The sequence below is a fragment of the Bombus pascuorum genome, chromosome 9 (genome assembly GCF_905332965.1).
Source record: "Bombus pascuorum chromosome 9, iyBomPasc1.1, whole genome shotgun sequence".
Lineage (NCBI taxonomy): Eukaryota > Metazoa > Arthropoda > Insecta > Hymenoptera > Apidae > Bombus > Bombus pascuorum.
This window is the reverse complement of record NC_083496.1, coordinates 7,910,520-7,937,886: the sequence shown is the minus strand read 5'-3', so window position 1 is coordinate 7,937,886 and position 27,367 is coordinate 7,910,520. Positions and strand designations below refer to the sequence as shown.

The following is a 27,367-nucleotide window of genomic DNA, read 5'->3' as shown; positions in this document are numbered from 1 at the left end:
TTTCTATTGAATTTGTTATCATTACAATGCGACCTTCTTAATAAAATTTTGCATTTTGTGCTCATGCAAACTTGAAGGTAACTTAAAATATCACGCAATTACACATCAATGAAAAATAATCAAGAAACAGAGAACATTAAAACATAATGAATTCTAGAAATGCTTGTGTATATATGTATCAAATTTAGAAAAGAGATTTATTATTATATTCCTGCCAGAGAAATATTAGTATTACCAGACTGAAAAAGATAAAGCACAAAATAAGCAGATAGCTCTTATAAAAGTTGTTTAATACTATTCAACGTTTTGTATTTCATTCCTTTTTTTTCACGTTGTTAAGTATTTTCCGCGTTCGTTGATTTTCTCTTGTTTCTTAAATAACATTTCGCATCGCCATCTTGCCGAGCCATTTTTGTCGCTGACCGTACGAGTTCATTCCAGAATCCTTTACACCTCGCAAAACGGAGAGTGCTTAAATTCATAATAGCCGCAAAATGTGGTGCGAATTTGCGATGTGCTAAAGTTAATTCTTGTCGGTTTTAAAGGGGGATTACACGAGCTGACCACACTCGGACCTTCTTCCGGCCAGCGCGTTAACCCTTTTTCCTCTCTGCATGCTCTCGGCTAGATTCCGCATGTTTAAGACTTAATCTACACGACGCGGCCGTGAAATAACTTCAACTGAATCCCAATAAGCAATGCGTAATGTAGATTTTCACGTGGATGAAATGGTACTACCAGTTATAATGGGATTTCCGAATAAATGTTGTTCATTTCTAAGCTCTTGTTGCACTTACAGGTTGTAATTTATCGAAATCAAATTATGTATTTTCCTTTACCAGCCAGGTACCCGTACAATATAACGAATATTGGATGAAGAATGATTATTTATATTCGCAAACGCGTTTCGCCACGAATATTGCTTCCATAATAAATTGTAACGTATTGCCTACGATATATATATTTCGGAAAAATTTTTCAAATTGAAAATAATACGTGCTGCAGGTTTAAATAAAAACGTCAGTCAAATACCGTACTCTATTTTTCTTTTAAATTGCTCACACAAATTTTTATAGGGACATGCTTTCGATATTTTCGTTATAAAATACAATTTGAGAGAATTTTTGATACATGTTTAATATTTACCCTGCTCGATATTTTACATTCGAAATTGACTAACAACCGACTACGTTTCCAAAAATTTATCAATCATAATAATAATCTGATCGAAATATTTCATAGCGTTTTCTTCTAAACCCTATCAAAGTCTGGTCTCGCCGTGTGATGGTTACTAGGATACGCGACACCCTCTCCACCCCGTTAGCATTTCCCGTTTTACTCTTCTCCAGACCCGTTCCTCCTCGTCATCCGCCACATCGTGCGCTGATGTATGATTTAATGCTGGTTTCGAGAGTAGACCGAGGAGAGCGTAGAGCGAGTAGACTGGCAACGGAGTAAAGGGGGCGGGTGGGAAGCACGGGGTGGTTGGGACGGTATAAGGGTTTGCACGGTGTAGTGTTGCAGTGAGCTCATTAATTTACTAGCAAGCGCCAAAGGGTGGCTTAACAAGGCGCTAGCTTCCATTTTATTAGATAAAATTGAAGACACGTTGCAGAATGTGCTTCTTGAACGTGAAAGGCTTACGGATGCCATCGAATTCAAAAATGCTTTTGCTCGGTGCATCTTGTGGCATAACCGTTGCCGTTTAGGCCACTTAACGGATAATCACCGATTAAAATATGATTAGTCGCGTATTGCGTAAAACGTTGTTTGTCACGCATCAACCTGCTAGCTTGCTCGTTTCTTAGCTGAAAGATTTCCCTGCAATTAACGATTAATAGAGAAGATTAATTTTAATTATATCAGTTTTAACCGTTGGAAAGGATAAATGCGATATAAGGTATATAGGAACGGTATCTTAAAAATTATTTAGATACTGACAATATATACTCGTCGAATAATGTATTAATTTAAATTTTCTACAATCAGGAAAGCTTCTTATTCAGGATGAAAGATATATATATATATATATATATATATATATATTTGACATTATATATATATATATATATATATATATATATATATATATATATATATATATATATATATATATCATTGAAGAAATGCTTGCAGGGAAATTGTTTGAATTTGTTTGGGTATAGAAAATATTAGTATCCAAAATTTCAGGAGAATGTTAACTAATTACATTTACACCTACAGCAATTTCCTGTACATCTGTGTGAATTGATTAACGCAGATTATTTCAATATACTTGTGGCTAACGTACATTTATAAATCACGATGAAAGCGAATAGTAAAATGTCATTTAAATTTTAATGACTTCACGATAACCCGTAAATTCGTACTTACTACCCTTATAATGCATTCAAAACGCAAATTTAATTCGATAGCTCAATAAATAACATGCTTATTATTTCAAGCATTACTTTCATCAACGTTGTAATTACATAAATCGATGTAGATTAAAAAGTCAAGCGGTCGTTAAATTATTAACAATATATAAAACGGGTATCAATATCGCGAGTATATGTACGTAGTTGCATGTACGTAGGGGTTACGGACGCGAATTTTTGGACGTTTTGACAAAGACGGGCAATCCATTTAAGGAAACATCTACGTGTATTTCAGCTGGATATCTGCGGTCAGTGACGTCTCGCAAAATGGCGGGCAGGCTAAGAATCGCGAGACTGGGAAAAACAAAAGGACGAAGAAAAATAATTAATGTGGGTGTCTCATGTGCGCTCGCCTGACTCTTCCCTTCGTTCTTCCCTTTCGTCCCTCTTTCTAGAAGAAGGGTGGGACGAGTACCAGATAAAAAGATAACGAGGCACCGCACCGGGAGGCTTCACAGGCCAGACGCGACAAAGGTGCCTAGTAACGTTACGTTTCAAGCTACGTTTCAGCTACCCGTGCATACATTGCCCAACTTGACTGTACAAACACGGTTTCAAAACACGCTTCCTTGGGAATGTAAACTTCTAGATAAAGAACATAATGCCGTGAGTTTTTGTCTCTCCTTTGAACAATGCTCTCTAAGTGTAAATTTAAAACGAATCCCTTAAAAAGCAACGTGTTTAAAAATCTCGCCCACTTTTTCTAGTTCTCCGTGCTACTTTGTAATTCAAATTATAGCGTAAACTCGTATGATGCACCGTATTATTAAATATACAATCGTATAAAAAGACATCGGTTATTTTACCTGCGTGGGATATGCGAGTATTTGTTGAAAGAAATAAAAATGTTCTTCCAGTTAGCGTGGATTTACGGATTGTACAAGTAATTAAGTTTTTTATTGGTAAAGATATATTATTTATACTCGACAAACATGTTGCAATGCCAACACGGCAGGTAAATATTGCAGATTAACCAATGATAATGTACCCAAGCTTGATGGTATCTTCGTTAAAGAATTAGAAATAGGTTCCCTCATATGCAAAGTGTCACATATAACTCATTATATAACTCATTAAATCGAAATAATGATGTTAAATGTATAAAGGAAGAATTCTTTTATGAAAATCTACGATAAATATTTTTGACTTGAGGTTTCAAGAAAATCGAGATTGGAAATCTATTACATACGTTTGATTACATTTCTATATCATCTGTGTTTGTATTAACCATTGATTAAACGCATAGAATAAAACATACTGTACACTTTTCAAATAGTTTAATTAATGCATCTCACAAATTATCAGACTAAATTGAAACGAACGGAGGAATTGGAGGAGATAGTTAAACGTACACGTACCTCATGAATTTTCAAACTAGATTTTCTCGTAAACGAAGCTACAGGGTGAAACATTTTATTCTGTATTTCCGAAATATTACATCTTTGTGATAATAAAACAAATTGCAGAACCTTTCACATTTTCTCCGAATTAATTTTCAACTTCGTATGCTCGAACACCATCCGCGTACCTGTTTATTTCGGTAATATTTTTTTATCACCTTTCACAAATTACCCTTTATACATTATAGTATAGGTTCTACCTAAAAGCAACCCTAGTGGTATTCAAATTTCCCAACGAAATTCAAGTTCAGTTCACCGTAAATTACGAAAATTTACGAAAAAGGCCGCCGTAATTTTCTTCTAAGCAACGAGGCAGATATCAGGCATACTCGTCTAGAGATTTCTTTTCTCGCCTATACAAAAACGTTCCAACAACCCCGTGGTTCGCGATATGAACTTCTACATGCAAATCAGGCACACCTAAACTGCAGGGAAACACGAGCTTTTCTGCGGCGGTTAATTAACCCGAATGCTACTCGGTAGAACGTGACACGCTTTGGCGCTAAGAGAGAAAGTACAAGGGGTTTGATCCCAGCATCCGGTCGCTCGTCATAGCTGTTGCTCTCCGAGAGGAAATAATAAGACATCCGTATTTATCCGTAGCTCAGAGGGGCTTCGTCAGCCTTCGTCACATTTCCGTGTCTATGGCAATTTCTCGAGAAGCCCTCTATCTTGTCTGACGTCTTCCATCGATTCTCTTCAGCTACCCTTGCATCCTATTTATCACGATGCAACGGGCCAACGTTTCCCATCTATTATCCGTGGATGATAGAACGGATAAATTCTCGATCAAACTTGTAGAAATTGGCAACGCTGGAACGCGATATAAAACGCACAACGGATACTTAAACTACTTTCACGCTTGATTAATGACCAGTTCTTTGAATGGGAACAACAAGGGGATGTAACGTAGAGACTTTGATTTTTTTCATGATTTCATCCGTGTTTGAGTTCGATTTACGTTTTGTTCAATTGATTTCGTAGATGTACTGTTCATATAATTTTAATCGATTCTCGATACTTTCTTACATAAATTTGTTAAATTATACGAGCAACGTAAAAGCTATACAAAGCTATACAAAATAATTTTGTATAGAATTACTTTATACGAAGATGTATATACTTGAGAACGATCAGGTGTTATATTTTTTAATCGAATATAATAGTTATGTTATACCAGAACGTAATTCTAACGTATAGGAAATAACAATTTATATTTATCACTTCCACGCTATTAAAATTTTTTGCTATTATAAATATTTTCATAAATACGGAATTATAATGCTTTATATACTGGCACCCACTATATCGAAATTGAAATGAACAGAAACTACTTAACAACACTTCAATGGCATTTCAGTAACGCGGCAAATGTATTATGCCCTGTCAATGAACGCGCAACGTTTCAATTATAAATACGAAAGATATGTTGCCATTTAAAGTACAAAAAGATTCCGTTGTCCGCAATAAACAAACGAACCCTTTGGTAAAACACACGATCGGTACGTACGGCGGCATCGTAGAAGTGGCGAAAAATATAAAACGACGCGGTGGAGAGCGGCATCGTGTTTTCGGGCAATTAAACATTTCCATTTTCAATTTCTCGTTGGCGCAGAGCGTCGGGGCGCGGTCGGCGGTCAGCCTGTGGCTGACGATCGTTGATTCGTTTATCGCCGATCTCTCTGTTCTTCCAACCTGATATCCCACCCCCTCTCCTTCTCGCTCTATCTCACCCCTACCTCTATTCGTGTCGCTCTCTTTCCCGCGTTTCCCGCCCTCTCACCCAGCCCTCTTTCTGTTCGGTCTCTTTGTTGCTTCAATTTTTTTCGTGGTTTTCCATTTCGAGCAGCCTCGCTTCACCCCGGTTCATCGACAATCCCGCCATTCGAATCACCCTCGAGAATCGAACGGATACCAAGCAATTATTTAACGCTGCGTACTGTGGCTTCGGTTTGTCTCGTTGAAATACGCCAGAATCCCGCCTATCGGACCGCCTCTTGTACGAGGTGACAGTTTCATCGATTATCCTATTATCATTGAACGCTGAAAGCCAACTGTGCACTGACGAAATAAATTCGGATCTCGGCTAACTATTATCTGGTTATTGCAGGTTACCTGCTGAAACGGCGCCTGAAAAAGTGTGATTTCGAATAGGTCGCCAGCGATCCTGCCACCCAGCGAAGCTCTGTCAGGGCCAGTGAAAACTTTACGCGTAAACACGCATTCCTCTATGTTCTTGTATATACGCGATGTTCGCCCGCGCTTCTTCCTCTGTTAAACGAATTATGTTCCATCCGTGGCATAAAATTCCACCTAACGGCAGCCATTAATTGGTTTACATACAGAAAATTTTGCAAGACCCAGCTTCCACTTCCCCGAGTAACTCCATATTGAGCGTGGACGTATCCAATTAAATGAAACTTGCCTGGCAGCTTGTTCGTTATAATTAATAATTAAAGTGACGAAGGTAAACAATTACAGATGATACGCGTACACGACCGGCAATTAATTAGAAGCTGCCGCGTGAATACCTATTACAACGTGTGATTATCTTAAAGCTCGGAATACAAATCAGTTTCCAATTACGGCCGTTCGACGGAATTCCCATGGCATTCGTTCGTCACGCAGCCAGCTGCTGCTCCGACTGTTACCACGATTCAATGGCGAGCGACTCGATGAATTTTTTAATGAACGCATCCCGTAGTCTCTTCAGAGGTTCATGATTTATTTGAGTTTACCGTTTGCACGGGTAGTTTACCAGCGTGCAACGAGCTATTTGAACCAGGCCAGCTACTAGCAGAGCGCGGCTGGTATTGTGTTAAGACCATCTTGGGAGCAAGCAGGTGCTTGTCCACAGTCTCTGTCCCATAGGAGATATCAGGTCCTCGCAAACTAGGAAATATATCTCGTAGACAAAGGTTAGTCGTGTCGTGGAAAACTCGTAAACACTCGAATTGCGTCGAAGAAAATACGATCGTTTTGATTACTCGTGCACGATGACTGAAACGCTCGATAATTCTTTATTTCCGGCGCTATTCCAGCCTAACACATTTCTGAACGTTTCATGTAGTTTGCGTGCAACCGTCGCCTACGCGGAACTGTCACGAATGATTAAAATACTTCTGGGTGCGTTTCTTTATCGTCAACGTTTCTTTTTTCTTCTCCTTTACCTTCCTAGTTTCCCCGTTCTTTTTTCTTTTATTCGCGTGCGTGTGAATTAATTAACGCCAAGAGAATTCGCGAGCTGCACAGATTAAGTTTGATCGAAGGAACTCATATGTTAGTTTATCGCGGCTCTAGAATATTTATGAAGGGATTGTGCAGAGTAATATTTGCTAAGCGCTGTACAAACATAATTCTGCCAACTTTGGGCCAACGTGTCCTAATTAAACGCCCGAGAGAAGTTTTAAATATTTTCAAACATACGCAATCCCTGTTCGACTTTCACTGTCCTATGTTTGATGACATCGTGTAATTTAAGCTCTAAAGGGTACAGATGACGAAAGCCAATGAGATTTTACGACGTCTCCCTTATTATCTCTCTCGTGTTGTTGAAAGGTTTCCATCAAAGTAAAATTATCAGTAACCTTTGGAAAATTTTACTGTCATGCAGATTCAATTTACTTACATACCTTGTCATACAAACACGTCATGCAAAAATTGTCAAAGGGTCAATCGTTTGCATTCGATGTTCCTTTCGGTCGAATTGTATTCAGATGACTTTTTATGCAAACATATAAAACGTTAATTTTCTGACTATTTATTTACAATAAAAAATGTCAAGCACATAATAAGTGGTTTGATCCAATTCGAAGATACCAAGCAGATCAAGCGAAGATGAAACGGATATCCGCTAAACGCTCCTCGTTTCATAGTTGGTATATCCCTGCTCGTGTTTACAATAATAACGCGTCTCTGGTTCTAGCCAAATATTCCATATACATATACATGTAAGCAACAATCGAAAGCAATTACAGCAGCCCGGACATCGTCGCTGTTATGCGAGATGTTCGTCGTACTCCATTACATTGATTAGTAACGAGAGCCACGTAACCTTCTTGATTACCAGTGATCATTGATCTACCAATTTCGATGTAACCGATATGTCAAGAATTTCGTATCCAATCAACGTATAGGATCAAGGATGTAATTCTCTTTCGATCGTGTATGTACTACCGTATATCCATACTAATACTGTAGTCATATAAATCAGAAATAGTAGATGCGTATATTTGCTAAATATTATTTAACAAACGTTTAACAATATTTGACGTTTTAGTTATTTTTCCTTAGAGGAAAATCCTTTTTTTCTGAGAGGCAGTTAAAAATCAGTTCAAATAAAATTTATCGTTTAACATATACCCTTTACTTGTAACTTCAAACGTTTTTATCTCTCGCAATTAATGCTTTCTATGCGTGACATCCTTTATCCAACGTTCAGTTTCTCTCATTTCTCTGTCCCATCCCGATTCTCGTTTCATCAATCAATTTCCACTGCGACAACGATTCATCGAGAGAAGAAAGGATCAGTTACAACGGCGACTCTGTGTCCGCAGTTATTTCAAACTTCAATGTCTTTCCTCGTTTGTTTTTAAATAATTCAACTTGTGCGTGTGTCAATTTTCATAAGGACAAATGTATATTATAAACGTACTGTAATACGCGCGATAGATTTTGAACAATGTAATTCGCGCATTGTCATTCTGACATTCTACACGCAAGCAATCCGAACTCAGATAATCCAAGTTACGGTACAGGTGAATATTTTATTCGCGTCAAACGAACCGCGAAGAGAATGTTCACATTGAAAACAGACTAAGGAGAGGAAGGTGAAATACGGATAATCGCGAAAGAAGCGGCAAAACGTAGAGAGCACTGGAATCTCTGGACGTTAAACCGGCATCGCGTTGCCCGCGGGATTAAAATCCTCAGTAAAGAAATACATACAGCTACTGCGAAAGCTCTCATTTGCAATCTACCAGCCGTGTCTTCGGTGTCTCACTATCGTTGTTTTTCCTCGTAAGGCAACAAAAGGAAAATGGGAAAACAAAATCACGTGACACTCAACATTTGTGAATATTTGTAACGTTCAGTGATCGATGTAACGATCTACAGGTATAAATGTTAAATTCTCATATACTTTCTAATCAAATTTATTTATTAAAACTATCTATAACTTTCTCAAGTTAACTGTAAGTATCACTCTAGACGAAACTTCAACAGTGTCATTAGAAAAAAGAAGATTACTTATTCCAATGGAACGTTAGACATCCTTAATGAATTAATTAATATTTTTTGAAAGAGAATATAATAATTAGAATTAGTTAGAATCAATAACCATCTTCCAATAATTCTACGTCTCGTTAATTCTTCATCGGTAAATCCTCTATTCCAATAATCTTCCATTTTAATACGTGTACTCATTAAGCTTTCAGTCTACACAATCATCTCTATATATAACTATCATTAAAGACGAAAATAACACGGTAACGAACGCCTAACGAGGATACCACTACGAAACACAAACAGCAAATTAAACTCCATATTACGGAGATAACGGAAAATTTGCAGCTAGACCTAAATCGGCGAGCTATTAATGGCTCGCGATAGCCGAATTTGATGACCTGGCAATAATACGGTTAATTATTGACCGATATCTACGATAAACTTTGATAGCCATCGTGATTATAGCGCGCTCGTAGAAACTCGTTCACCCGTTTAATAAAACCCATAGCCGTGCTCGTCTCTAGTCGCGGTGCATCTTCTCGATTCGTCTCGATCAAGGAGAGAAAAGAACTAAATAACGATCTCGTCGATAAATGACGTGTCTAAAGATCAAAGAGGAAGGCAGCAGCCGAGGGAGGCAAGCGTCATGATTCAAAATCCAGAAAAGCGATCGACACGCACGAGTACCTGCTGCACGATCCTTATTTTCCTTCTCGCTGTATCCCCGTATTTTCTCTTGTCCGTTCACGTCTCACCTGAGATCCAGCTGCCCGTGAAACGGGGTTTCAGAGCACAGGCAACGCCTTTGAACGAGGGCCTGCATGTTGTTGCAGAGAGATCGTGCATCGTTCGACGAAGAGAAGGTGGAGGAGGAGGAGGAGGAGAAGGTCGAAGAAGAGGGTCGGAGGTTAGCAAGGTGTAGACGGAGGTTGAGAAGGTGATGGCGAAGGAGGTAGAAATGGAGGTGGCGGTGGTGGAGGGTTGAACGGTTAGAGGGTGGGGGGTTAACGACCCCGATAGTCGCGATAGGACGTGCGTGAGCCCTCGCACGACTGATTACGAGTGAGCGACCCTTTGACGATCACGATCGACCAACTTGATGCACGAGAAAGAGAGACCGATGGATACCAGCGGCTGGATAGAAGGAGAGAAGAGACACCGCTGCACATGTGATCGATCCGAGCGTGAGCGTCGAAGAGAGCATCGCCTTAGGGGCTCTCCAGAGTGAAGGGGTTAGTTACACTGATGCGGTGTACGCGGCTACTATCGTGTATCAGCGTAGATAAATCACCGGATGTACTTCGAGGCGCACACGTTGGGGAAGACGTCGCATTAACGTTTTTGCCGCGACGCGACCAACAGTTCCATCGGACGCGGTTCGATCGCGGCCATCAACGTTCGGTGCACGCGGGATTTTCAGATCGGATAGCCGGATTATACCGGGGTTCCGTTTTCCAAAACGGAAAACTTGTTCGCACGAAACAACGTTACGTTAGCCTAGAAATAAACGTTATTCATTCTGTTCTAGATACCGACGTAATTTTTGTTCTACTATGGTCATTGTTTGGCGTCTATTTAATATTCGCTGTTGAAGCGATTGTTTAAATATATTTTGGAATGAATATTAGTTACGGGGGATGTGTTTCATAATTTTCTGTATTTCTTTATAAAGGCGATAGAATAAGAAAGTTATATAACTAACATTCATTTCATTTCTTATAACATACACTTTTTAAGGAAATTAAATTTGTAATTAATTCTTGCAACTATTTCAATTATTCGTGTTCCCATAGAAGTTTGCTTATATACGGCGTAAGTGTAATTGCATCATTGAAAAGGGAAAGTTGGGTAAAACTGATCGTATTCTTCACTAAAGGTTCTCTTTCATATACCCTAATGACTGCGCATATTAATTTAATGATGCGCTGTTATATGATTTATCTTGTTATGCTTTATCTTATTATCCTTGTTATCCTATATTATCAGTTGAATGCTACTAATTGTAGAGACGATAATATGTTCGGAATATATGCAATAAGTGTATATTAAAAATACACTTTAATTAATTAGTTTCATTTATAATTTAATGGATTGCTCAATGAAATAATTACGATTATTTAAAAAACAATTTTCCGTAACAAATCTTAATATTCAAAAGTAGGCTACGGTAAATAGTAATTCAATTGTTTTATTTTGAAGTTTGATTGAACTTTTAATTATTGGTAGATCAACCCTTCCAATACCTTTAGTATTCTTAATAGACGGAAATTCGCGAAGATACGAGCAATATTCATGACAGTACACTAGAGATCGTTCCCTTTCTGTTAAAATTCCGAAGCATTATTCTGTTTAATACGTGTATTTCAGCCATGTCATTATAAAGGTATATAAATGCAAAAGCAAATGCAACGGAAACACAGTTATTTTAAATACACGCTATATTAAACTTTAATAGAATTCCCGATAAATAAATTTCAGCGTATAATTCAACGACCAGGCAACCGTACTTTCATTCAACTATAAATTGGAAAAAAAGAAAAAACACGGCACACCTTGGCTTTATTTCAATTACTGTTTCATTTCCAGTCGATCATGAGAGCCTATTCAACTGTCCCTTGCATACAACACTTTTTCGCCGAAGATAAAAATCTCTTTCAAAGCGATGGAATACGCAGTTATATATTATAACTGTGCAACGAAGAAAGCGTATAAGACCGATATTAAACGATAAAAAAGGAAAAGAGGTAGCAGCGGTGGGCGATTTAATCCCGGCTCCGTTCTTGAAATTCCAAAATCCCATGGCGTGCGTAAGTGGAACAGGAAACGGTATAGTCCGCGGTAACCGGACCTAATCAGGATACACAGAATCGTTCGTGAAGTTATGCGAGATATAGTCATTTGTGGACCCTTGAATTCGTATTTATGTTTGTAGCCGCCGTTTGGCAGTGGCGGTGGCAGCGGCGGTGGCGAGAGTCTCGTGGAATTGAAATGCAAATAGTGGGATTCGGGATGCAAATTCCGGTTGCACGGGGTAACGCCAGCCAGCCATCCTGAACGAATGAGCGAACGAACGAACGAAACACGGCCCAGGCCAGGCACGGATCAGTTCAGAACGGAACCAAAAGGAATGGAACTGAGTGGACTGCGGATAAAATGAGAGAGCCGGTTGGACGGAGGGGAGAAGAAGGCAGAGGAAGAAGAGGGTGAGCGATGAGTGGGGCTGAGAAAGAAAGACAAAAAATTGATTGCAATTCGGCGCCACTCTCGGCTTGCTCGAGATAAAAGTAATGCGTTTCGTGCATAACGAGTCCCTCCGCCTCTACCCAACCCTCTTATCCTCGCGTGTTGCCCGCGTACTCTCCCTTCTAACCGCCAACCCCGTGCACCCCCTGCTTTATGCCGCCTTATTTCGTACTGCCACTTTGTTTTCAACTTTCCTAGCTGCTTTATGCGCTGCGATGTCGATGAGTAACTTCGATCCTTGCGATGCCTCGTTGGACGACGAGGCTGAACGAGCTAACGAATTCATCGATATACCAGAAGAAAGTAAAAGTTACGTAAGATACGTTAATGTTACGTGACTGTTCTTTATTTTCCTTTTGTACCTGTATTGCGAAATATCGTTAAATATTGAAGATTATTTTACAAATCTGGCTTTCAATACTTTTATTCGAGACACAAAACAAACGTTCGGGACTAATATCCGTAACAAAATGTGTACAGCTGTAGCGCGTGTAATGAAAGTGTGTGTAGTGACCCTCTGTCTGTACAGATCAGATAATGTTTTATAATCGAGTGTAAGAAGTTGAATTTTGAAACCTCATCTTGTCCTCCACATAGTTTAGACTTTGCTTCGTGCGATTCCACTTCTATCGAGAATAAAGGATCACTTTTTCTTCATCAAACTGTATCTTGATTTTTATATCTTATAATATAGAAACCGCGAAAACAAAAGCATTATAGAACTCTAACACTATACAAGACACTACTGAATGAGATACGAAACAATTGAACCTGAACGTAAGAAGTTCCAATGGTCTCGCATTATCCTGAAATCCATTCGAAATCCCAAAACAATATGCTTCCCTCTATAAAATGTCTACTACCATGACAGTGTCTACTACTACTGAAGATGCGAATTTGGACGATCAAGATAGAAAAAAGAGCGTTTCAAGAGTAACAGATGAAACGCGCGTTTTTTGGATTAGGTAATGACACTATCCAAAACGTTTAGCAATCCTTCGTCCTCTTCTCTCTCTCTTGTCGCTTGTACCGGATAGGATCGATACTTCGTAATTATATTAAGCAGAATGTCGGCGGCAGTGACTGGCCCGCAGCACAGCTTATTTCGAGGTAGAAGTATCATTGCATGGCGATGGACGACAATCGGACGGTTAACAGGAAGTAATTGGACACTCGTAGTTACCAGCCAGCGAAGCACATCTGTAATTCGCTGAATGAGTAGAGGTCGGTTGTCAGTATTAGCCAGATTCTGTTTTGCATACCTACCAACTTGCATACGTCGTGCTCATCAATTTTCTGTCACGTTTCCACTTATAATGTTGATTCGATTAACAATTACGCAAGTAGCTATTAGAACTTATCCGTGTCGTTGCGCCGCTCTTGAATGTGTAACCACATCGAGATTGTCCTATGTTGTTCGTTTTATGACGCTAATTATCAGCGATATTTCTCAGCCGTGTTAAATTTTGATGCGTGCTTACGATACATTATTAATGCTATAACGGGAGTTTTAAAATACGAGCTGCATGTACACGAGTTAGTTCAACGTTATATACCGCGCTCAATGATTACACTTAAAGAGCTACTTGATAATACACCAATGAATATAATTCATAGGACAAGACTATCTACACCATATATTTTTCCTTTAATCTAAATATTTATACTATTTTGATCATAATAGCATCATCTGTTTCATTCAACTCCCTCGATGCTAGTCCACTTTAGTATTCTATAACATTTCACATTTCTGTTGAATTGTCGTACTTACTAAAGGTTCGTAGTTATATTTACACTTTTTAAGAAATTAATAGACAATTGTATATTTCAATATACAATTCTAATTATGTGTCGTAATTTCGATCACACGTTAAATGAACTAGAACGAAACGAAGAAAATCGTATGCTTTGAACCTGGTCGCTAGCGAGGTTTTAGCTAAGCAGAAATATTCGAGATTCTACTGTTGAAAGAAGAACATATACCGCAGAGACGCGACAAATTTTCATTTACGCAACTTATTCATACCTCCGCGACAAATTTTCTAAAACTACCCACTGAATGAACTGTGCAAAGATATTGCTTCGACGGAATTTGCATTGACAGAGTACATCCAACGGTTTTTAGTTCTATCGATTTGCCGCTTAACAAGGGCAACCGCGTTGGACCAGTATGTTCTACGATGGTGAGGCTCGATGGACGGAAAGGGCAGAGGGTGTCAGACTGAGCATGCTGGTAGCCCGGCCCAGCGAGTACCATCGATTACGCTGAAATTAACATTTAAAAGCGGAAAATTTGCAAGTGCCAGGAAGGCCGACGCTGTGTTAACCGTGGACTGTACGGAGCCACCGTACATAATGCAACCTGCACACACGCGCGTTCTCGTTACCAGACGCGTTCAACCCGCGAATAAGGGGGAGAAAGAGAGAGATAGAGGGGGAGAAAGCGAAACCAGATAGGTGAAATAGAGAAAGAGGAAAAAAGAAGGGGAGAGGACACGCGAAAAAAGAAAGAACACAACGGAGAACAAGCGGACCGAATGGCGCGGGAATAACGTTAAGGAGAAAGAAGGAGAAAAAAAAGCAGAGAGATGAAGAAAGAGAGAAGGCCACCCTCGCTGCTAAATGTAAATGTCCGGCATTTGTTACTTCGCCTGTATGACCCGCTGTTTGTTTGTATCTGCGGTACGAGTGCAGCACGGCGGAGGTGGAGACGAAGCAGGAAGAGGTAGAGGAGGAAATGATGGAGGTGGAGGACGAGCAGACACTAACAACAGCAGCGGCATGTAGCTGTGTTCGGAGTGTCCTTTTTTTGTTCTCGCTTTTGCTATCTACTTTTTTATTTCTGTCCTGCCCCCTATCCCTGCCCAGTGCCGTTCTCCGTAAGCCACCACTTCGGTACGCTCATTTGTAAAATTTTATGATGGTCCCCGCTGCGTTGTATCCATTACAGGGGGGGGGGGGGGGCGGGCTACCGGCTTCTTTTTTAGGAATTTCATTTTAATTACTGACCCATCCGAGAATGTGTGTGTGTGCGCGCGCGCTCCAAGACTAAACGTCGTATCACATCGATCTGACGAGACCAGATATCCGTGGACCATCGAAATCCCGCGGAATTGTATCGTGTCCCTTGCGGGCTTCCCTTTCGGCGCGTAATTCTACGTGATCGCCGGTTGTTAACGGATACAACCGGAGACCTGTGGACGATAAACGGCCGCGGAGGACGAGAGTCGGAAGCACCGGGATAGAAGGGATATTAAAAGGGTAAAGGGCTGAAAAATTTGCTCGTCGATCAAAGGGTTTAACGAGCTACACCAAGGAGAGACGATTAGTCACGCAGTCGCGCGTACTACTCGACCTGTTCGAAAGGAGAACGTAGGTACATAGCTCGACTGATTATTTTCTAAACTGCTATCAGTTGGAACCGCTACAGCCGGAACTTCGAAAGTTGAGTAATATGTAGAGTTCGTGGCAGGCGATAATACACTTCTCGGCAATGCCCGAGTATCATATTTCCAGTTAGTAACAACTTTCCACGTTTGCTTCAGAATCCTTCGCGATTTCGCTACGTACGCCTCCGCCGTGTGCAAGGCTGGAATTACTAGGGAATATATATATATATATATATTTTTCCGGCCAGCCTACCCCGCGGCACGCCCAGAATATTTAATGTAATTCAGGTTCTTATATTCCGTTTATTTGAGCCGATAATTAAATTAAATATTCTATCACTGCTTTCAGGAAATTATTCTTGAATATGTATTTATCGTGTCTTACTTACGTCACGAAGCTCTTTTCATAAATGACTACCATCGAAATTAAAAATAAAAAGAAAAATATATCTTATAATTTTACACGTAGGAATTTAAGACTATGTACTTGATTAACTTACTATCATATGACTCCTAGCGCAGTTACTCAGGATTAAGGTAAACCCACACACTATCCCTTACTTTCTTAAATATATCGGCTATTTTTATTACTATGTTATCATAGCAATCAAAAACAATATTGATATTCAGATGAGTTTGTATATGAAAATTATAGAAATAGCATCATTGTTCACCTGCGTTCTGTTTTCACATATTATTTGAATTGCAAACGGCGTTATGATTTAGTAGAGACTCTATAATTGTTCGCTAGGATCTGCCCGTTAATTGTTCATGGTTTATCCCCACTACTGGAGGTGTTTCCCCTTGAACCAGTTAAGCGAGTAATGTGACACGGTAGTGGCTTCCCCTGGAAAGATCTGTATCGCCTTCATATCGGTGAAACAATACTAACGCAACGGCGAAACTTTTTTATTCCCAATTTTTTGTTGATAAAAATCTCATTAGCATACTGGTAAGATTTTCCTGGTTAAAATGAAACCAAACACGATATTGTTATAAAACTTGGTTACGTTGATTGAGCTTGTGAGTTTTTCTTCTTCGCTTGCTGCTTTTTTTTCTACGTTCGCCCTTGTCGGCAATGTAAAAAACTTGGAGAATCTGTCCGCTAAAAGCTTCACAGCTGCGCTGAATTTCATCAATTATCCAACGCTAAAGTGAATTAATAAACCGATTATTCTCGAATGGGGCAATTTTCCGTACGTTTATTGTTCAGCATGCTGCATCGTCTTGATCAATTAACAGAGTCAGTTACAAATGTAGACAGATTTGAAGAATGACACGTGAAAATTTAACTTGCAGGTGGCTGGAATTGTAATGAAGTGTTCAGACTAGCCAGGGCTTGATCAATGTTCATTCAGTTAAAAGAAGAGTAAGATAGGTACGATGGAAGATCGTTCATGGAAAATAATTGGACATTGTCATTTTAACTTTTGTAATATACAATTCAGGAACTATTTATTGAAAACTCATTTACTGGACAAAATTGAATTGTACCTTCTTTATACTTTCCATCTTCTAATTTAATGTAATTAATTCTAATTAATAAAAATAATAGAATATTACTATCATAAATACTGTTTTTATTTTGTAAAAGTGAACGAAATAATTGAGATTGCACTTAACACTATTATCGTGAATGAAATTACTTAAGTTGCGTGATCTAGGTAAGAAGCTGTAGCATCGTTAAGAAAAGAAGCTTGAAACATTAAAGCAGAAATACTAAAAGCGAAATGTGTTATTAAACCCTCGTAATTACGGCGTTGATTACTCATAATTGGAGTGCAATATACGTAGGAAAAAAGAAAGAAAGAACAAAATATGAAATTACGCCATTCTTCATAAACCTTGAAATGTTGGAAATTAACAAAAATATGAAATTATGAAATTCCTGAACAAAGGAGAAATTTGATAGGACTTCGTTGAAAAACAGATTATATATCACCTTTAATCTAAAAATTGATACATATCGACGAAAGATTCCAGAAATTATTCTATAATAATTATTATTAAATATCCTTTAAAAAAGATTAGTTACGAATTATATACATATATGATGTACTGAACACAGAAAGTAAAATAAGTTTTATATTGGTATAATAAAAAATCATATCCGAACAAAAGATCGTATTTTTATATACACATATAAATAGTTAAAGTTTTTTCACTATCTACAATAAGTATATCACGTGACTGAATGTTCCAAAACGTGGTTTCGAATGTCCCATAAACTTCCTGTCCCATGCCTTTGACACCGTGAAACGTACACAGCATGCAGCCGCACCGAACGCATCAGGACGATCATGAAAAATTGAACGATCACGCCGTAAAACTGAATTTCATAGTCGCCAAACAAATCCAGTGCATCGACTGCGTATCTTTATCTGATATCTCGGTCGAACTTATTTCGACAATAGGCAGCAGCTTGAGCTAATAATATTCTTCCCTTCAGGGCAAAGGGAGAAGAAGTAGAGAAGAAGGGGGAGAGATGGTCTCGGGAATCAGAACGGCGAGGGTTACTTTCGTGCAGCAGCTTTTTCCTTCGTTCTATCCTACTCCTTTTCGCGATAGCCGTATACGTTTTTCCTTTCTCTTTAGCCTGACAAGAAAAGCATTGTGCTGAAAACTTCCACACGCCGCGCCGAGCGGAGCCGCGCGCCGACGACTGGCGTACTTGTATGAGGCCGCCACTCTTTTGATATTTCAACGTAGTAGACGAGTGGCGTGTCGTAATGAAATCATCTCCAGTGCTTTGATCTTCCCCTCGCGCGCCTCGCTCCTTTCCACCATGAGCAACCTCCGCGTCGCTTTCCCTTGAAAACGGCTACGCAACCCCCCGTTCCACTCGCCACCGTCCCAACCATCCTGCCTCCTACCTTTAGCTAACTTTCCTCCACCATAGTCCTTCCTCCCACATCCCTACCACCGCTCTACTTCTTCCCAACCACCCTCATCATATCCCTGCCCGCCCCCGAGCATCGCTCCCGTAATGAGTTCCTTCTGCGCTTTCTTCGCCACGATACATTTTTACCATGCGAGAAGCAATTTCCTAATTATGGCAAGCGCTAACCGGTTGTCCTTTGTCGCGCGCCGCTCCTTTCTTCCACCGGTTACCGTTGCCCAGCTCGGCCATAATTACTTTTTCGCGTAGTGTTTTTCGCACGACGACGTTAATAGACGCCTGGAGAGAATGCACGCGGCCACGAAGAAAAGGGACGCGTAACGGCCCGGTGAACCGCAATAATTCCACCGTTCTAGGATGCTGCTGGTGAACAGTCACGCGGTCGCCACGAAGGAAACGCGCTATGACCGACGAGACGCCGCGACTTTCACTTGTATACCTCTTTATTCGTGAAAAGCTTTTCCTAGTATACTACCACTTTCCCTAGTATGCTACTACTTTTTCTAGTGTGAGAAATATTTGAATCTGGATCAACGATTGTAATAAAATAATTTGAAATAACGCTCACGTTCGAATGTTCTAATTTTTATTTAAGCTGTTCGAAACAGTATTCGCGTTTGAATGTTTCAATTTTTACCTAATGGTTTTAATTTTATCTGAATCATTTAACTTCTGTATAATAGTTGCCTCGAAATACCTTTCAATATTCACATATGTAATACGAAGTTCCATATTCTCTGTTCTATTGCAAGTACAGGAACCTACGTTGATTAATTCGATATCAAACGTTCTCTATAATTTAGCAAACCATGTATTACTTTCATGTTTCTGTTCTATTTTTTGAAAAGTCAGATAGGACAGAATTTTTGTCATTCGTGTTTGCTTGATCACTAGAAAATATTAAAGATCTACAACAAATGAAAATAAATTTAGTAAACATGAAAATTCTGTACAAATTTCCAATAATGAAAAACATCCATGCAAATGGAATTTTATCCTTGTGAAATAGCCTGATAAAGAAGACAAAGAAGATCTCGCTGTGTCAAGCCTTGTCGTCAATAAAATTTCTTTCTGAATGCATAACTCCTTTAAAGTAATTCAACGCGACGCTGCTCGTAAAGGGAAGATCCAAAATGATTGTGCTAAACACAATAAGGGAAGCGAGATCTTTTGAGGGGGCAATAACACGATGCACGATCCATCGAGAACTACGGTGGACATTGACGATGATCGATACGCGGGGTAAGAACATTGAACAAGACGCCAAGAGACAGAATAGATGAAGGACAGGTTGCTCATTCTTCTTTGTATATGAGAACCACGACCGTGGTAGGTATATAAGATGTATCGAGCAACAAGGACTAACGGCCTTTAATTAATAAAGTTACGCGAACAACTCTCAAAGTCTTCCTGCTCCTTCTACACGACCTTCTACCGCTGTACCAGCTATTTCCCTTGCTTTAGAAATTCTGCTATTCTCTCCCTTCACCGGCTACCTCTCTTCTTTATCGTTTCTTCATTCTTCCGTGAAGACCTACCTACAGACTTCCAACCCTTTATTGGATGAAAGCTACACCTTATCTTAAAGATTTATTCTTATTCTCATTAATTGCGCTCGATAATCGACACGCGTGAAATTGCTGCATGTAACGATTCACAAAACTTGGAAAGTCCAGAGAACAATCGACGAACTATGTCCTTTTTTACTCGAAACTTCGAGTAACTATTGCAACCGTCTAACAAAATATATCAGAACGTTGCAACGATTTTTATACAAAGTTTGATGACCCACTTTGCAGTCAGTTGGGAGGTATTGATAGACTGAATAAGAAGGTGGATTTTAAAGTTGCACAGCAAGAAGATGTTGTTACTTGTTATTCGCGTGAAAATACAACTTATTTCTTACATTTACATTTCTCTTATATTTTCACTTTTGGTCTTAGTATTTCCATACTGTACATTTAAATGAAGTTTACTTTTGACTTATATCTTTGATTAAAATTATATAGTATACAATGATATAAATCCTTTACTATTTTTATTTGGAAAAATAGTAAGACGAACATTATATTGGATTAATATTATAGATTTTTGCTTGATAATATATTTAGAAAAATTGGTTACATATATTCATGGTATCTCAGTGGTGGAACTTACTTCAAGGGTCAGTTATAAATATATTATGTATACCTCATTCGATTTCACATTTCTGAAATATTGTAGCGAATTTTGTGTTCCCTTATCTGGTATACGATTACATACAATATGTTTCAAACATCTCTATCATCGTAATAAAAGTTCTCAGTTCAATCTATATACTTGAAAATTATTCATTCAATTCTTTCTACTCTACGGATGCTATTATAGCAACGTTAATAATGTAAAAATTATTTTGCGTATCATTTCCACCAATAAATATGAAAAAGAATAACAAGGATACTTACAAAAATTTACAAACATTTATGTTTTTCTTTTCAAACCAAAATCGTTGAACAAAAACTGTAAAAGCGTGCTACAGTCGGTCTATTATAACAATTTTCAAAGCGCGAAGAGTTGAAAATTGTCTAGTTATCCGGTTACAGAATTGAATAAGGTTTCGCACAATGTTCTTCCTGCATAGCATCATATAATTGACGCGTAGCTCCCTTTCGATCGTTGCAGCAATGAAAAAGGTAAGCGACTGTAGAATCAGAATGCGTTTGAATGTGTTTGGTAATTGATAACTCGTATCGTAAGAATACGTCTTTTCTTCTCATCGACAATCCGGCGCCAACGGGGAGAAGGTCGTATCGTTTCAAGAAGTCCCATGCGGCTTCTGTAGTGGCATTCCAAGAAGCGGCACAAGGAAGAGGAAACGCCACCCGCGGATTGCCAGACTCTAAGAATTAAAGGAAGTTCTCGCTGGCTGGCAAGGAGTTCGTGTCGCGCTCTCTGCGTATCTCGACGATGCTTGCCCAAGAGTAACTCAGCTGGCGAGTTATGGCTCGCTAAAGAAAATTGACTTGAACCACGGCCAGGATAATAAAAGCGCGTTGCTGCGAGGAAACGCGGGCGAGAAGAATGAAAGAAGCAATAGGACTCTTACATCGCTCTCGCAGTGATATCGTGCTCAAGAATCGAGATCGAAACAGAGAAATGTCGATATCGATAGATACCAATTAAAAGATATTACATCCTTTAGGTTATTGCGAAGCGTCACTAAGATTATGATAACGATTAAACGGCAAATCGATGTAAGACTTAATATACGGCGGATTATGCGATAGTATCGTGATATATACTATAGTTAGTTATTACTATACGTTTGTTGCACATGTTAACCTCCGCTGTGATCTTTGAATTTTTATATTTCGATCTTACTTACGTTTCAATAAACGAAAGGCTTTCAACCTTTAAAAAGGATATCATGAATGAAATTTTCACCGTAATAACGTCGAAGAATCCTCTGTTTTATTATTATTCAGTACTAAGTGAAGAACAGAAATATTATTGCTTGTAGCAATAATATTGCAATGGTATTATTAGATGGCGATAATATTAAAACCTAACTTCCATAGAAATCATACATGCTACTAATTATTCTTTCGTATTTGCTTCACACTCGACACAGTTTTTAATGTTAAGAAAATAAGATAATATAACAGAATGAGTTAAAGAGTACAAGGATAATATGCTTGAAAAATTTAACTTTTTGCGGTTCTTCCCTATTCCTTTTATTTTTAGAACATGAAACATATCCTTTTGCATTAAATCTTAATATAGAAAGAAGGAAGAAGCGTATCAATGTATAATTGATTCGAAAAGTATGAAACTTCTGAACACCTTTTGGAAACAAGTTATTAATTGTAAGTATCAAGTTTCGATTAAATATCCATTCAGATTCGAAAACAGTGGTAATATCACAGACATTTTAATTAAAGACGTTAAGTCTGCAGTGAACGATCTATGATTTTAAATAGAAATATAATGTGCGTGAATATTTAGCTTGCTTTTCACGTTTGATAGACATCGCTACAAAAATAAAGTAAAAAATAGAAAGTATTACTTCAAAGATAGAATGATGACTTTTCTCTCTGAATATTTTAAAGAAGTGAAATCTACTGTGTTTTGGAAAAATCCATCGTTGCACTGCTTCTATCTGTGATTATGATAAACTTTAGGTTGTTCCGAGTAAACAATTATCGATCGTGGGGACGATTATTCATGAAATACTATCGTTTGCATTAGCTGTGAATATTCCAATGAATTTCCATATTATTAGCATATAGTTTCCTTCTATCAACAATTTTATAAGTTTATGAGATATAAGTGTTCTACTTTAATTCTTGACAATTTATGATACTTTAGTATTTATTATTTCACGATAATACTTTAGTATTATTTCACGAATAAGTAACAAAGTAAATTTATGAATATTAAGCACCGTGTGAGAAGTGAAAATAATATTTTCTTTGATTAACGATAAGTAATAACAATTAAATACAAGGAATGGAACAAAATATTATACAGAGGAGAAAATAATTTATTATACAGAGGAGAAATTAATTTTCGCAAATAAGATCATGAAAGTTATCTGCATGTAATAATAATTATGATCACAATAATTTTACAAAACACCCAGTCCACGATACTGTGCAAGACCATAATTTGCACATTAACACGTGTTATTGGTAATAGATTTATGCAACAACAGGATAATAAGCCGGTTTTCAATAAATAAACACGCGCAGACAAGGTCAGCTAATGAAACAGTATACACACAGAATAGATTACATGAACAGTGAATTGTTATTTTATTTATAGTTGGTCAGTTCCGATTTTACATTTAACTGAATAGCTCGAATTGAATCACCGATATGTAAACCAGCGAACTGGAATTCTGGTAACTCGATGATAAACGGCTCTGTCCTGACTATTGAGACACGCACATTATTTTTTAACTGTCACGATCAGCAATGATGGATTGGAGGATTGTTGCGTGCGATATTCCTCCGAGCTCCGAAACGAAAATCCATCGAACGTTTCGCTTCAACGTGAAGAGCGTTTTTTGCATATCGCCGTAATTAAAACTGTCACTAATGGTAAATAACTTTGATAAATGTAAAATCGAAACAGTTCATAAACCGTAATTAACTTTTGGTGTAACTTAATGATCATGCCATTGAAAAGAACAGAATAATAGTAAAAAATTCTTCGTTCGCATAATATAATACAAAATATCTTTTTTGGGAAAGTATTTAAAATAATTGAATTGTATTGCTGTAAATTCTTGTTATTTCTCTAAAGTGTTGTTTCATAGAGGTCGATGTTTTAGCTTTAAGCTTTCCTATACGTTTATAGTTTCTATCAAAGTAGTGTTATGCATATAGTATCGGCTTTAAGCATTAGGATACTCGTGATGATATTTAGCATAAATTGAATACTCGTTATCTTATCATAGATCTGTTACATCATAAGTACTTCATAATCTTAAAGTATTCAAATAAAAGTAAAATTTATCAGAGTTGTTTAATAAATATAAGGAATAGGATATTCTAATTCTTGTGTCCGACAGTATACAGAAATTTGCATATTGTCAATATTTTTTGTATTGAATGCAATTGTCCGTTGAAATTTTTATCTCTGTTCTCCAATATCGTTAGCCACGCGTTCTTCATCAGGTACTAAACATAATATCGGATGTTATTCTCTAATATCAACAACAGCAGAAAGTCGAAGCGGTCAATGTAAAAGTATCGGAAGAATAACAAGAGATTATTTGCGAGATCTAAGGAACTAAGAAAATATTTTCAGCGTGTACCGCTTTACTGTTGCTCAAATAATAAATGACCTACAAATCCGACCAGTGTTCGCGGTATGGCATTTTCAAGATAAGCCGAAAAGCACGGATGTTTCAACGATTTTTCCACTTCATTGGGACGAATAGGAATCGTGCATCCGATAGAAGAGCATGAAAAAGTGATGTAACATTGTTTTTACCTTATTCGGTGTAGTTGCTTGTTGCTGCGGCGAACAGCTGGTGCTGTGTATGGTCGGCTGGTTGGTCGTAGCCGGTACAATGCCTTGATGATTCAGGTGGCTCAGCTGATTGAGCTGCGTGAGTTGTTGCGGCTGCTGCACCGGATTCTGGGTAGTGGCTTGTAGCTGTTGATGATGCGTCTGATGCGCAGGGTGGGTCGTCTGATGATGCGTCGCGGGGAAGGTGGGCACCGTGAACGGGACGAACAGCATCGGGCTGCCGAGGATGTGCGCACCACCTCCACCCAATGCCCCCGTCTCCTCCCTACACCTTTTTTGTGCGTTTTTGGTTTTGGATAACTCTTTTACTCCATCAACCGTGTTTGTTACTTCGACGTGCTACTACGTTATACTTTTATTATATTGTACTTTTTTTTATTTTTGTCAAACACTGCCGACGACGACGACGAGCAGAGTAGAAGCGGATGTAGCGGTAGTAGTATAGGTAGAAGTAGTAATGGTAGTGGTTACTATTTGTAGTAGTTGTAGTAATAGTAGTACTAGGAGTAGTAGTAGTGGTAGTAGTAGTAGAGTACTATACGTGTCGAAGTGAAGCTACAATGTATGTTTAGTAATTTATTATTACCTGCACTCCTGCCCCAGCCCCTGGTGCTGGGGGTGGGCGTAGGGGGCGGCTCGGACGGAGGTGGTGGACGCCACCCTCGCTACCCTCAGCGATAGGCCGCCCCGCTGACTGGTAAGCTGGACCGAAGCTGGCTGGTGATTGCTATGCACGCAGCAACAGGCACGGCAACCAATCGGTTGTTGTTGACTCGGAATAGCCTGGAAGTGATGAGTTATGGGGCCCCTGGGCCCCGTGGAGGAGGGAGAACACGGGTACACCCCAACCAAGCAGCCCACCACTGCAGCCCCGGGGCCCGGTGCACTCGGTGCCAAGGCGCCTGTAGACGAGGCCACCCCAACCTCGCTGGCCCTTCTGCAACCACTGCACCACTGCACCCACCCTCCTTGCTGAGGGGTCTGATACGATCTACTAACGCCGATCGTTGACCCGGACTGGACCACTTCCACCTGGGTCTCTTTAAGTTCACGATCTCCTGCGGGTGGGATCTTGCTACTTTGCAGCTTCCTCGGGGTAACCAACTTCCACCGGTTTTTTAATTATCGTTAATCTTCGAGACACTCGGGAGCTTGTTTCGTTGCTGGATTACTCGTTAATAAAATCCTCAGCCGCTTCACTTCGACTTTGCCTATTTTTCACTACCTCACTTTTTTCGTATTACCTATTTGATCGACAAGATTTTCGCGGATAAAACGATTAAAGTCACCTAATGTTTCGGCTAGATGCGCTTATTTGTCAAATTATCCGTTATCGTTGTATAAATGTGTTCACACCGTCGAACTTCGTTGACACGTTCCTTACACAAAGTTAGAAATCGGTAAACGGATATATAATTACGAATCACTATAATCAGTCTTTATGTGTTCGAGCGCACTCTTCGAACGTCTTAAAATGTTACACAAGAAACAAACGCTTTACCGAAAACTTCTTTGATACGTATCGAGAACTCTCGGCGTGGTCGATGCACACTCATAACCACGTGGTCGACTTGAGTAGCCTCGCACGTCGATCTTTCGGATTGCCGGCACAAATACAAATGGAGAACGAACGTTTCCTTCGCGACAGGTTTAGTCTCGGTAGAAGTTAACGGTGTTGTATTGCCAACAGAAACTTCCTACAGTTGAGTAAAGTGGTGGAATGAGTCGCGGTATAAGCCGGTATCAAATATTAAAGACGCCGGGTTTGCCGGTTCAACAAGTATACAATTGATTGCTCTCTTGTTTCCCCCTCGAGATAACTGTATTTGTTGAAAAGCTGTGTTTGCGCTCAGTTACTAGTAACGTTTCCTCATAAAGTCGGCGCACTATTAACCAACTTTTGTAAAAGTAAAAAGCCCAGCTGCTCGTTCAGCACTTCCACTATAGATGAGTACGATGCTTCCGGCCCAGCGAATTCAAACTAGGAACACTGTTTCTTTTTTCTTAGATTCACCAGATATTACGCTCACGTACGGAACTATATAGAAAACGGAATCACGGAACGTTGTTTACCCGACGTTCTTTTTCAGACGCGTTTCTCGATGAAGAACACTACAACCGCGGTGGTACACCTTAAGGAAAAGTGTCATCAACAATTAAAATGGCATATCTACAATTCCTTTAACCTTGGCTCTCTGGACCTTCGCCTGTTACACTATTTATCTCGATCTTCCACGAATGTATCAATTGCGGAAGACGCTCCGCGTCATTGTCGCGTTCAGCGCCGTAGAAGGATGCAACAGAGATCGCGATCTCACTACCGAGATACCAAATCGTTATCTATCGAGATGTTCTTCTTTTTCTTCGTGTGAAACTTAATCAGGCAGCACGTCCTCGCGATTCTGTAAACGAGGACGAAGACACGGCGGGTGGAAAAAGAGGGAACCTAACCCGTAATGTTGGAAGGTCGCTCGCCGACTGACTAGCACTTCCGCTCAGGCTGTTGTGCGATTCAGAGTGGGGGATGCTTCGTTGGGTTGTTGTGTGTAGGGGCTGGTGGCGGTGGGTAGACTCGTTGGTTGGTTGGTCGGGGTGGTTGTGTGTGCTCGGCTCGTGCTGTGCGCGGGAAACCAGGGGGTTTCGAGCCTCTACAAGCGGCACGGCCCGGCAAAATAGCGACCAGTTTCACGTGGCTCGTACTACCTTGAGTTTAACTACTTTTCTCTGGAGCTTTACCGCATCGGTTGCGGAGAATCTTTCTTCTTGGCGTCGATA

The 27,367-nt window shown here is 39.3% G+C and overlaps 1 protein-coding gene and 1 long non-coding RNA gene across 7 annotated transcripts in view; one reads left to right on the top strand and one right to left on the bottom strand.

Moving 5' to 3' along the window:
• LOC132910405 (nucleolysin TIAR) overlaps nt 1-26,097 on the bottom strand; it is a 591,493-nt gene extending 565,396 nt beyond the window's left edge. For 3 of the 6 annotated variants that reach the window (XM_060966077.1, XM_060966079.1, XM_060966081.1), the window contains exon 1: nt 24,554-26,097. In XM_060966077.1, the coding sequence (XP_060822060.1) occupies nt 24,554-24,805 (252 nt within the window). In that variant the 5' untranslated portion in view covers nt 24,806-26,097. The remainder of the gene's footprint in view (nt 1-24,553) is intronic. The other 3 variants (XM_060966078.1, XM_060966080.1, XM_060966084.1) reach the window with 3 other exon arrangements.
• Nucleotides 1-27,367, top strand: part of LOC132910415 (uncharacterized) — a 128,584-nt gene that overhangs the window by 7,956 nt on the left and 93,261 nt on the right. The window lies entirely within an intron of this gene.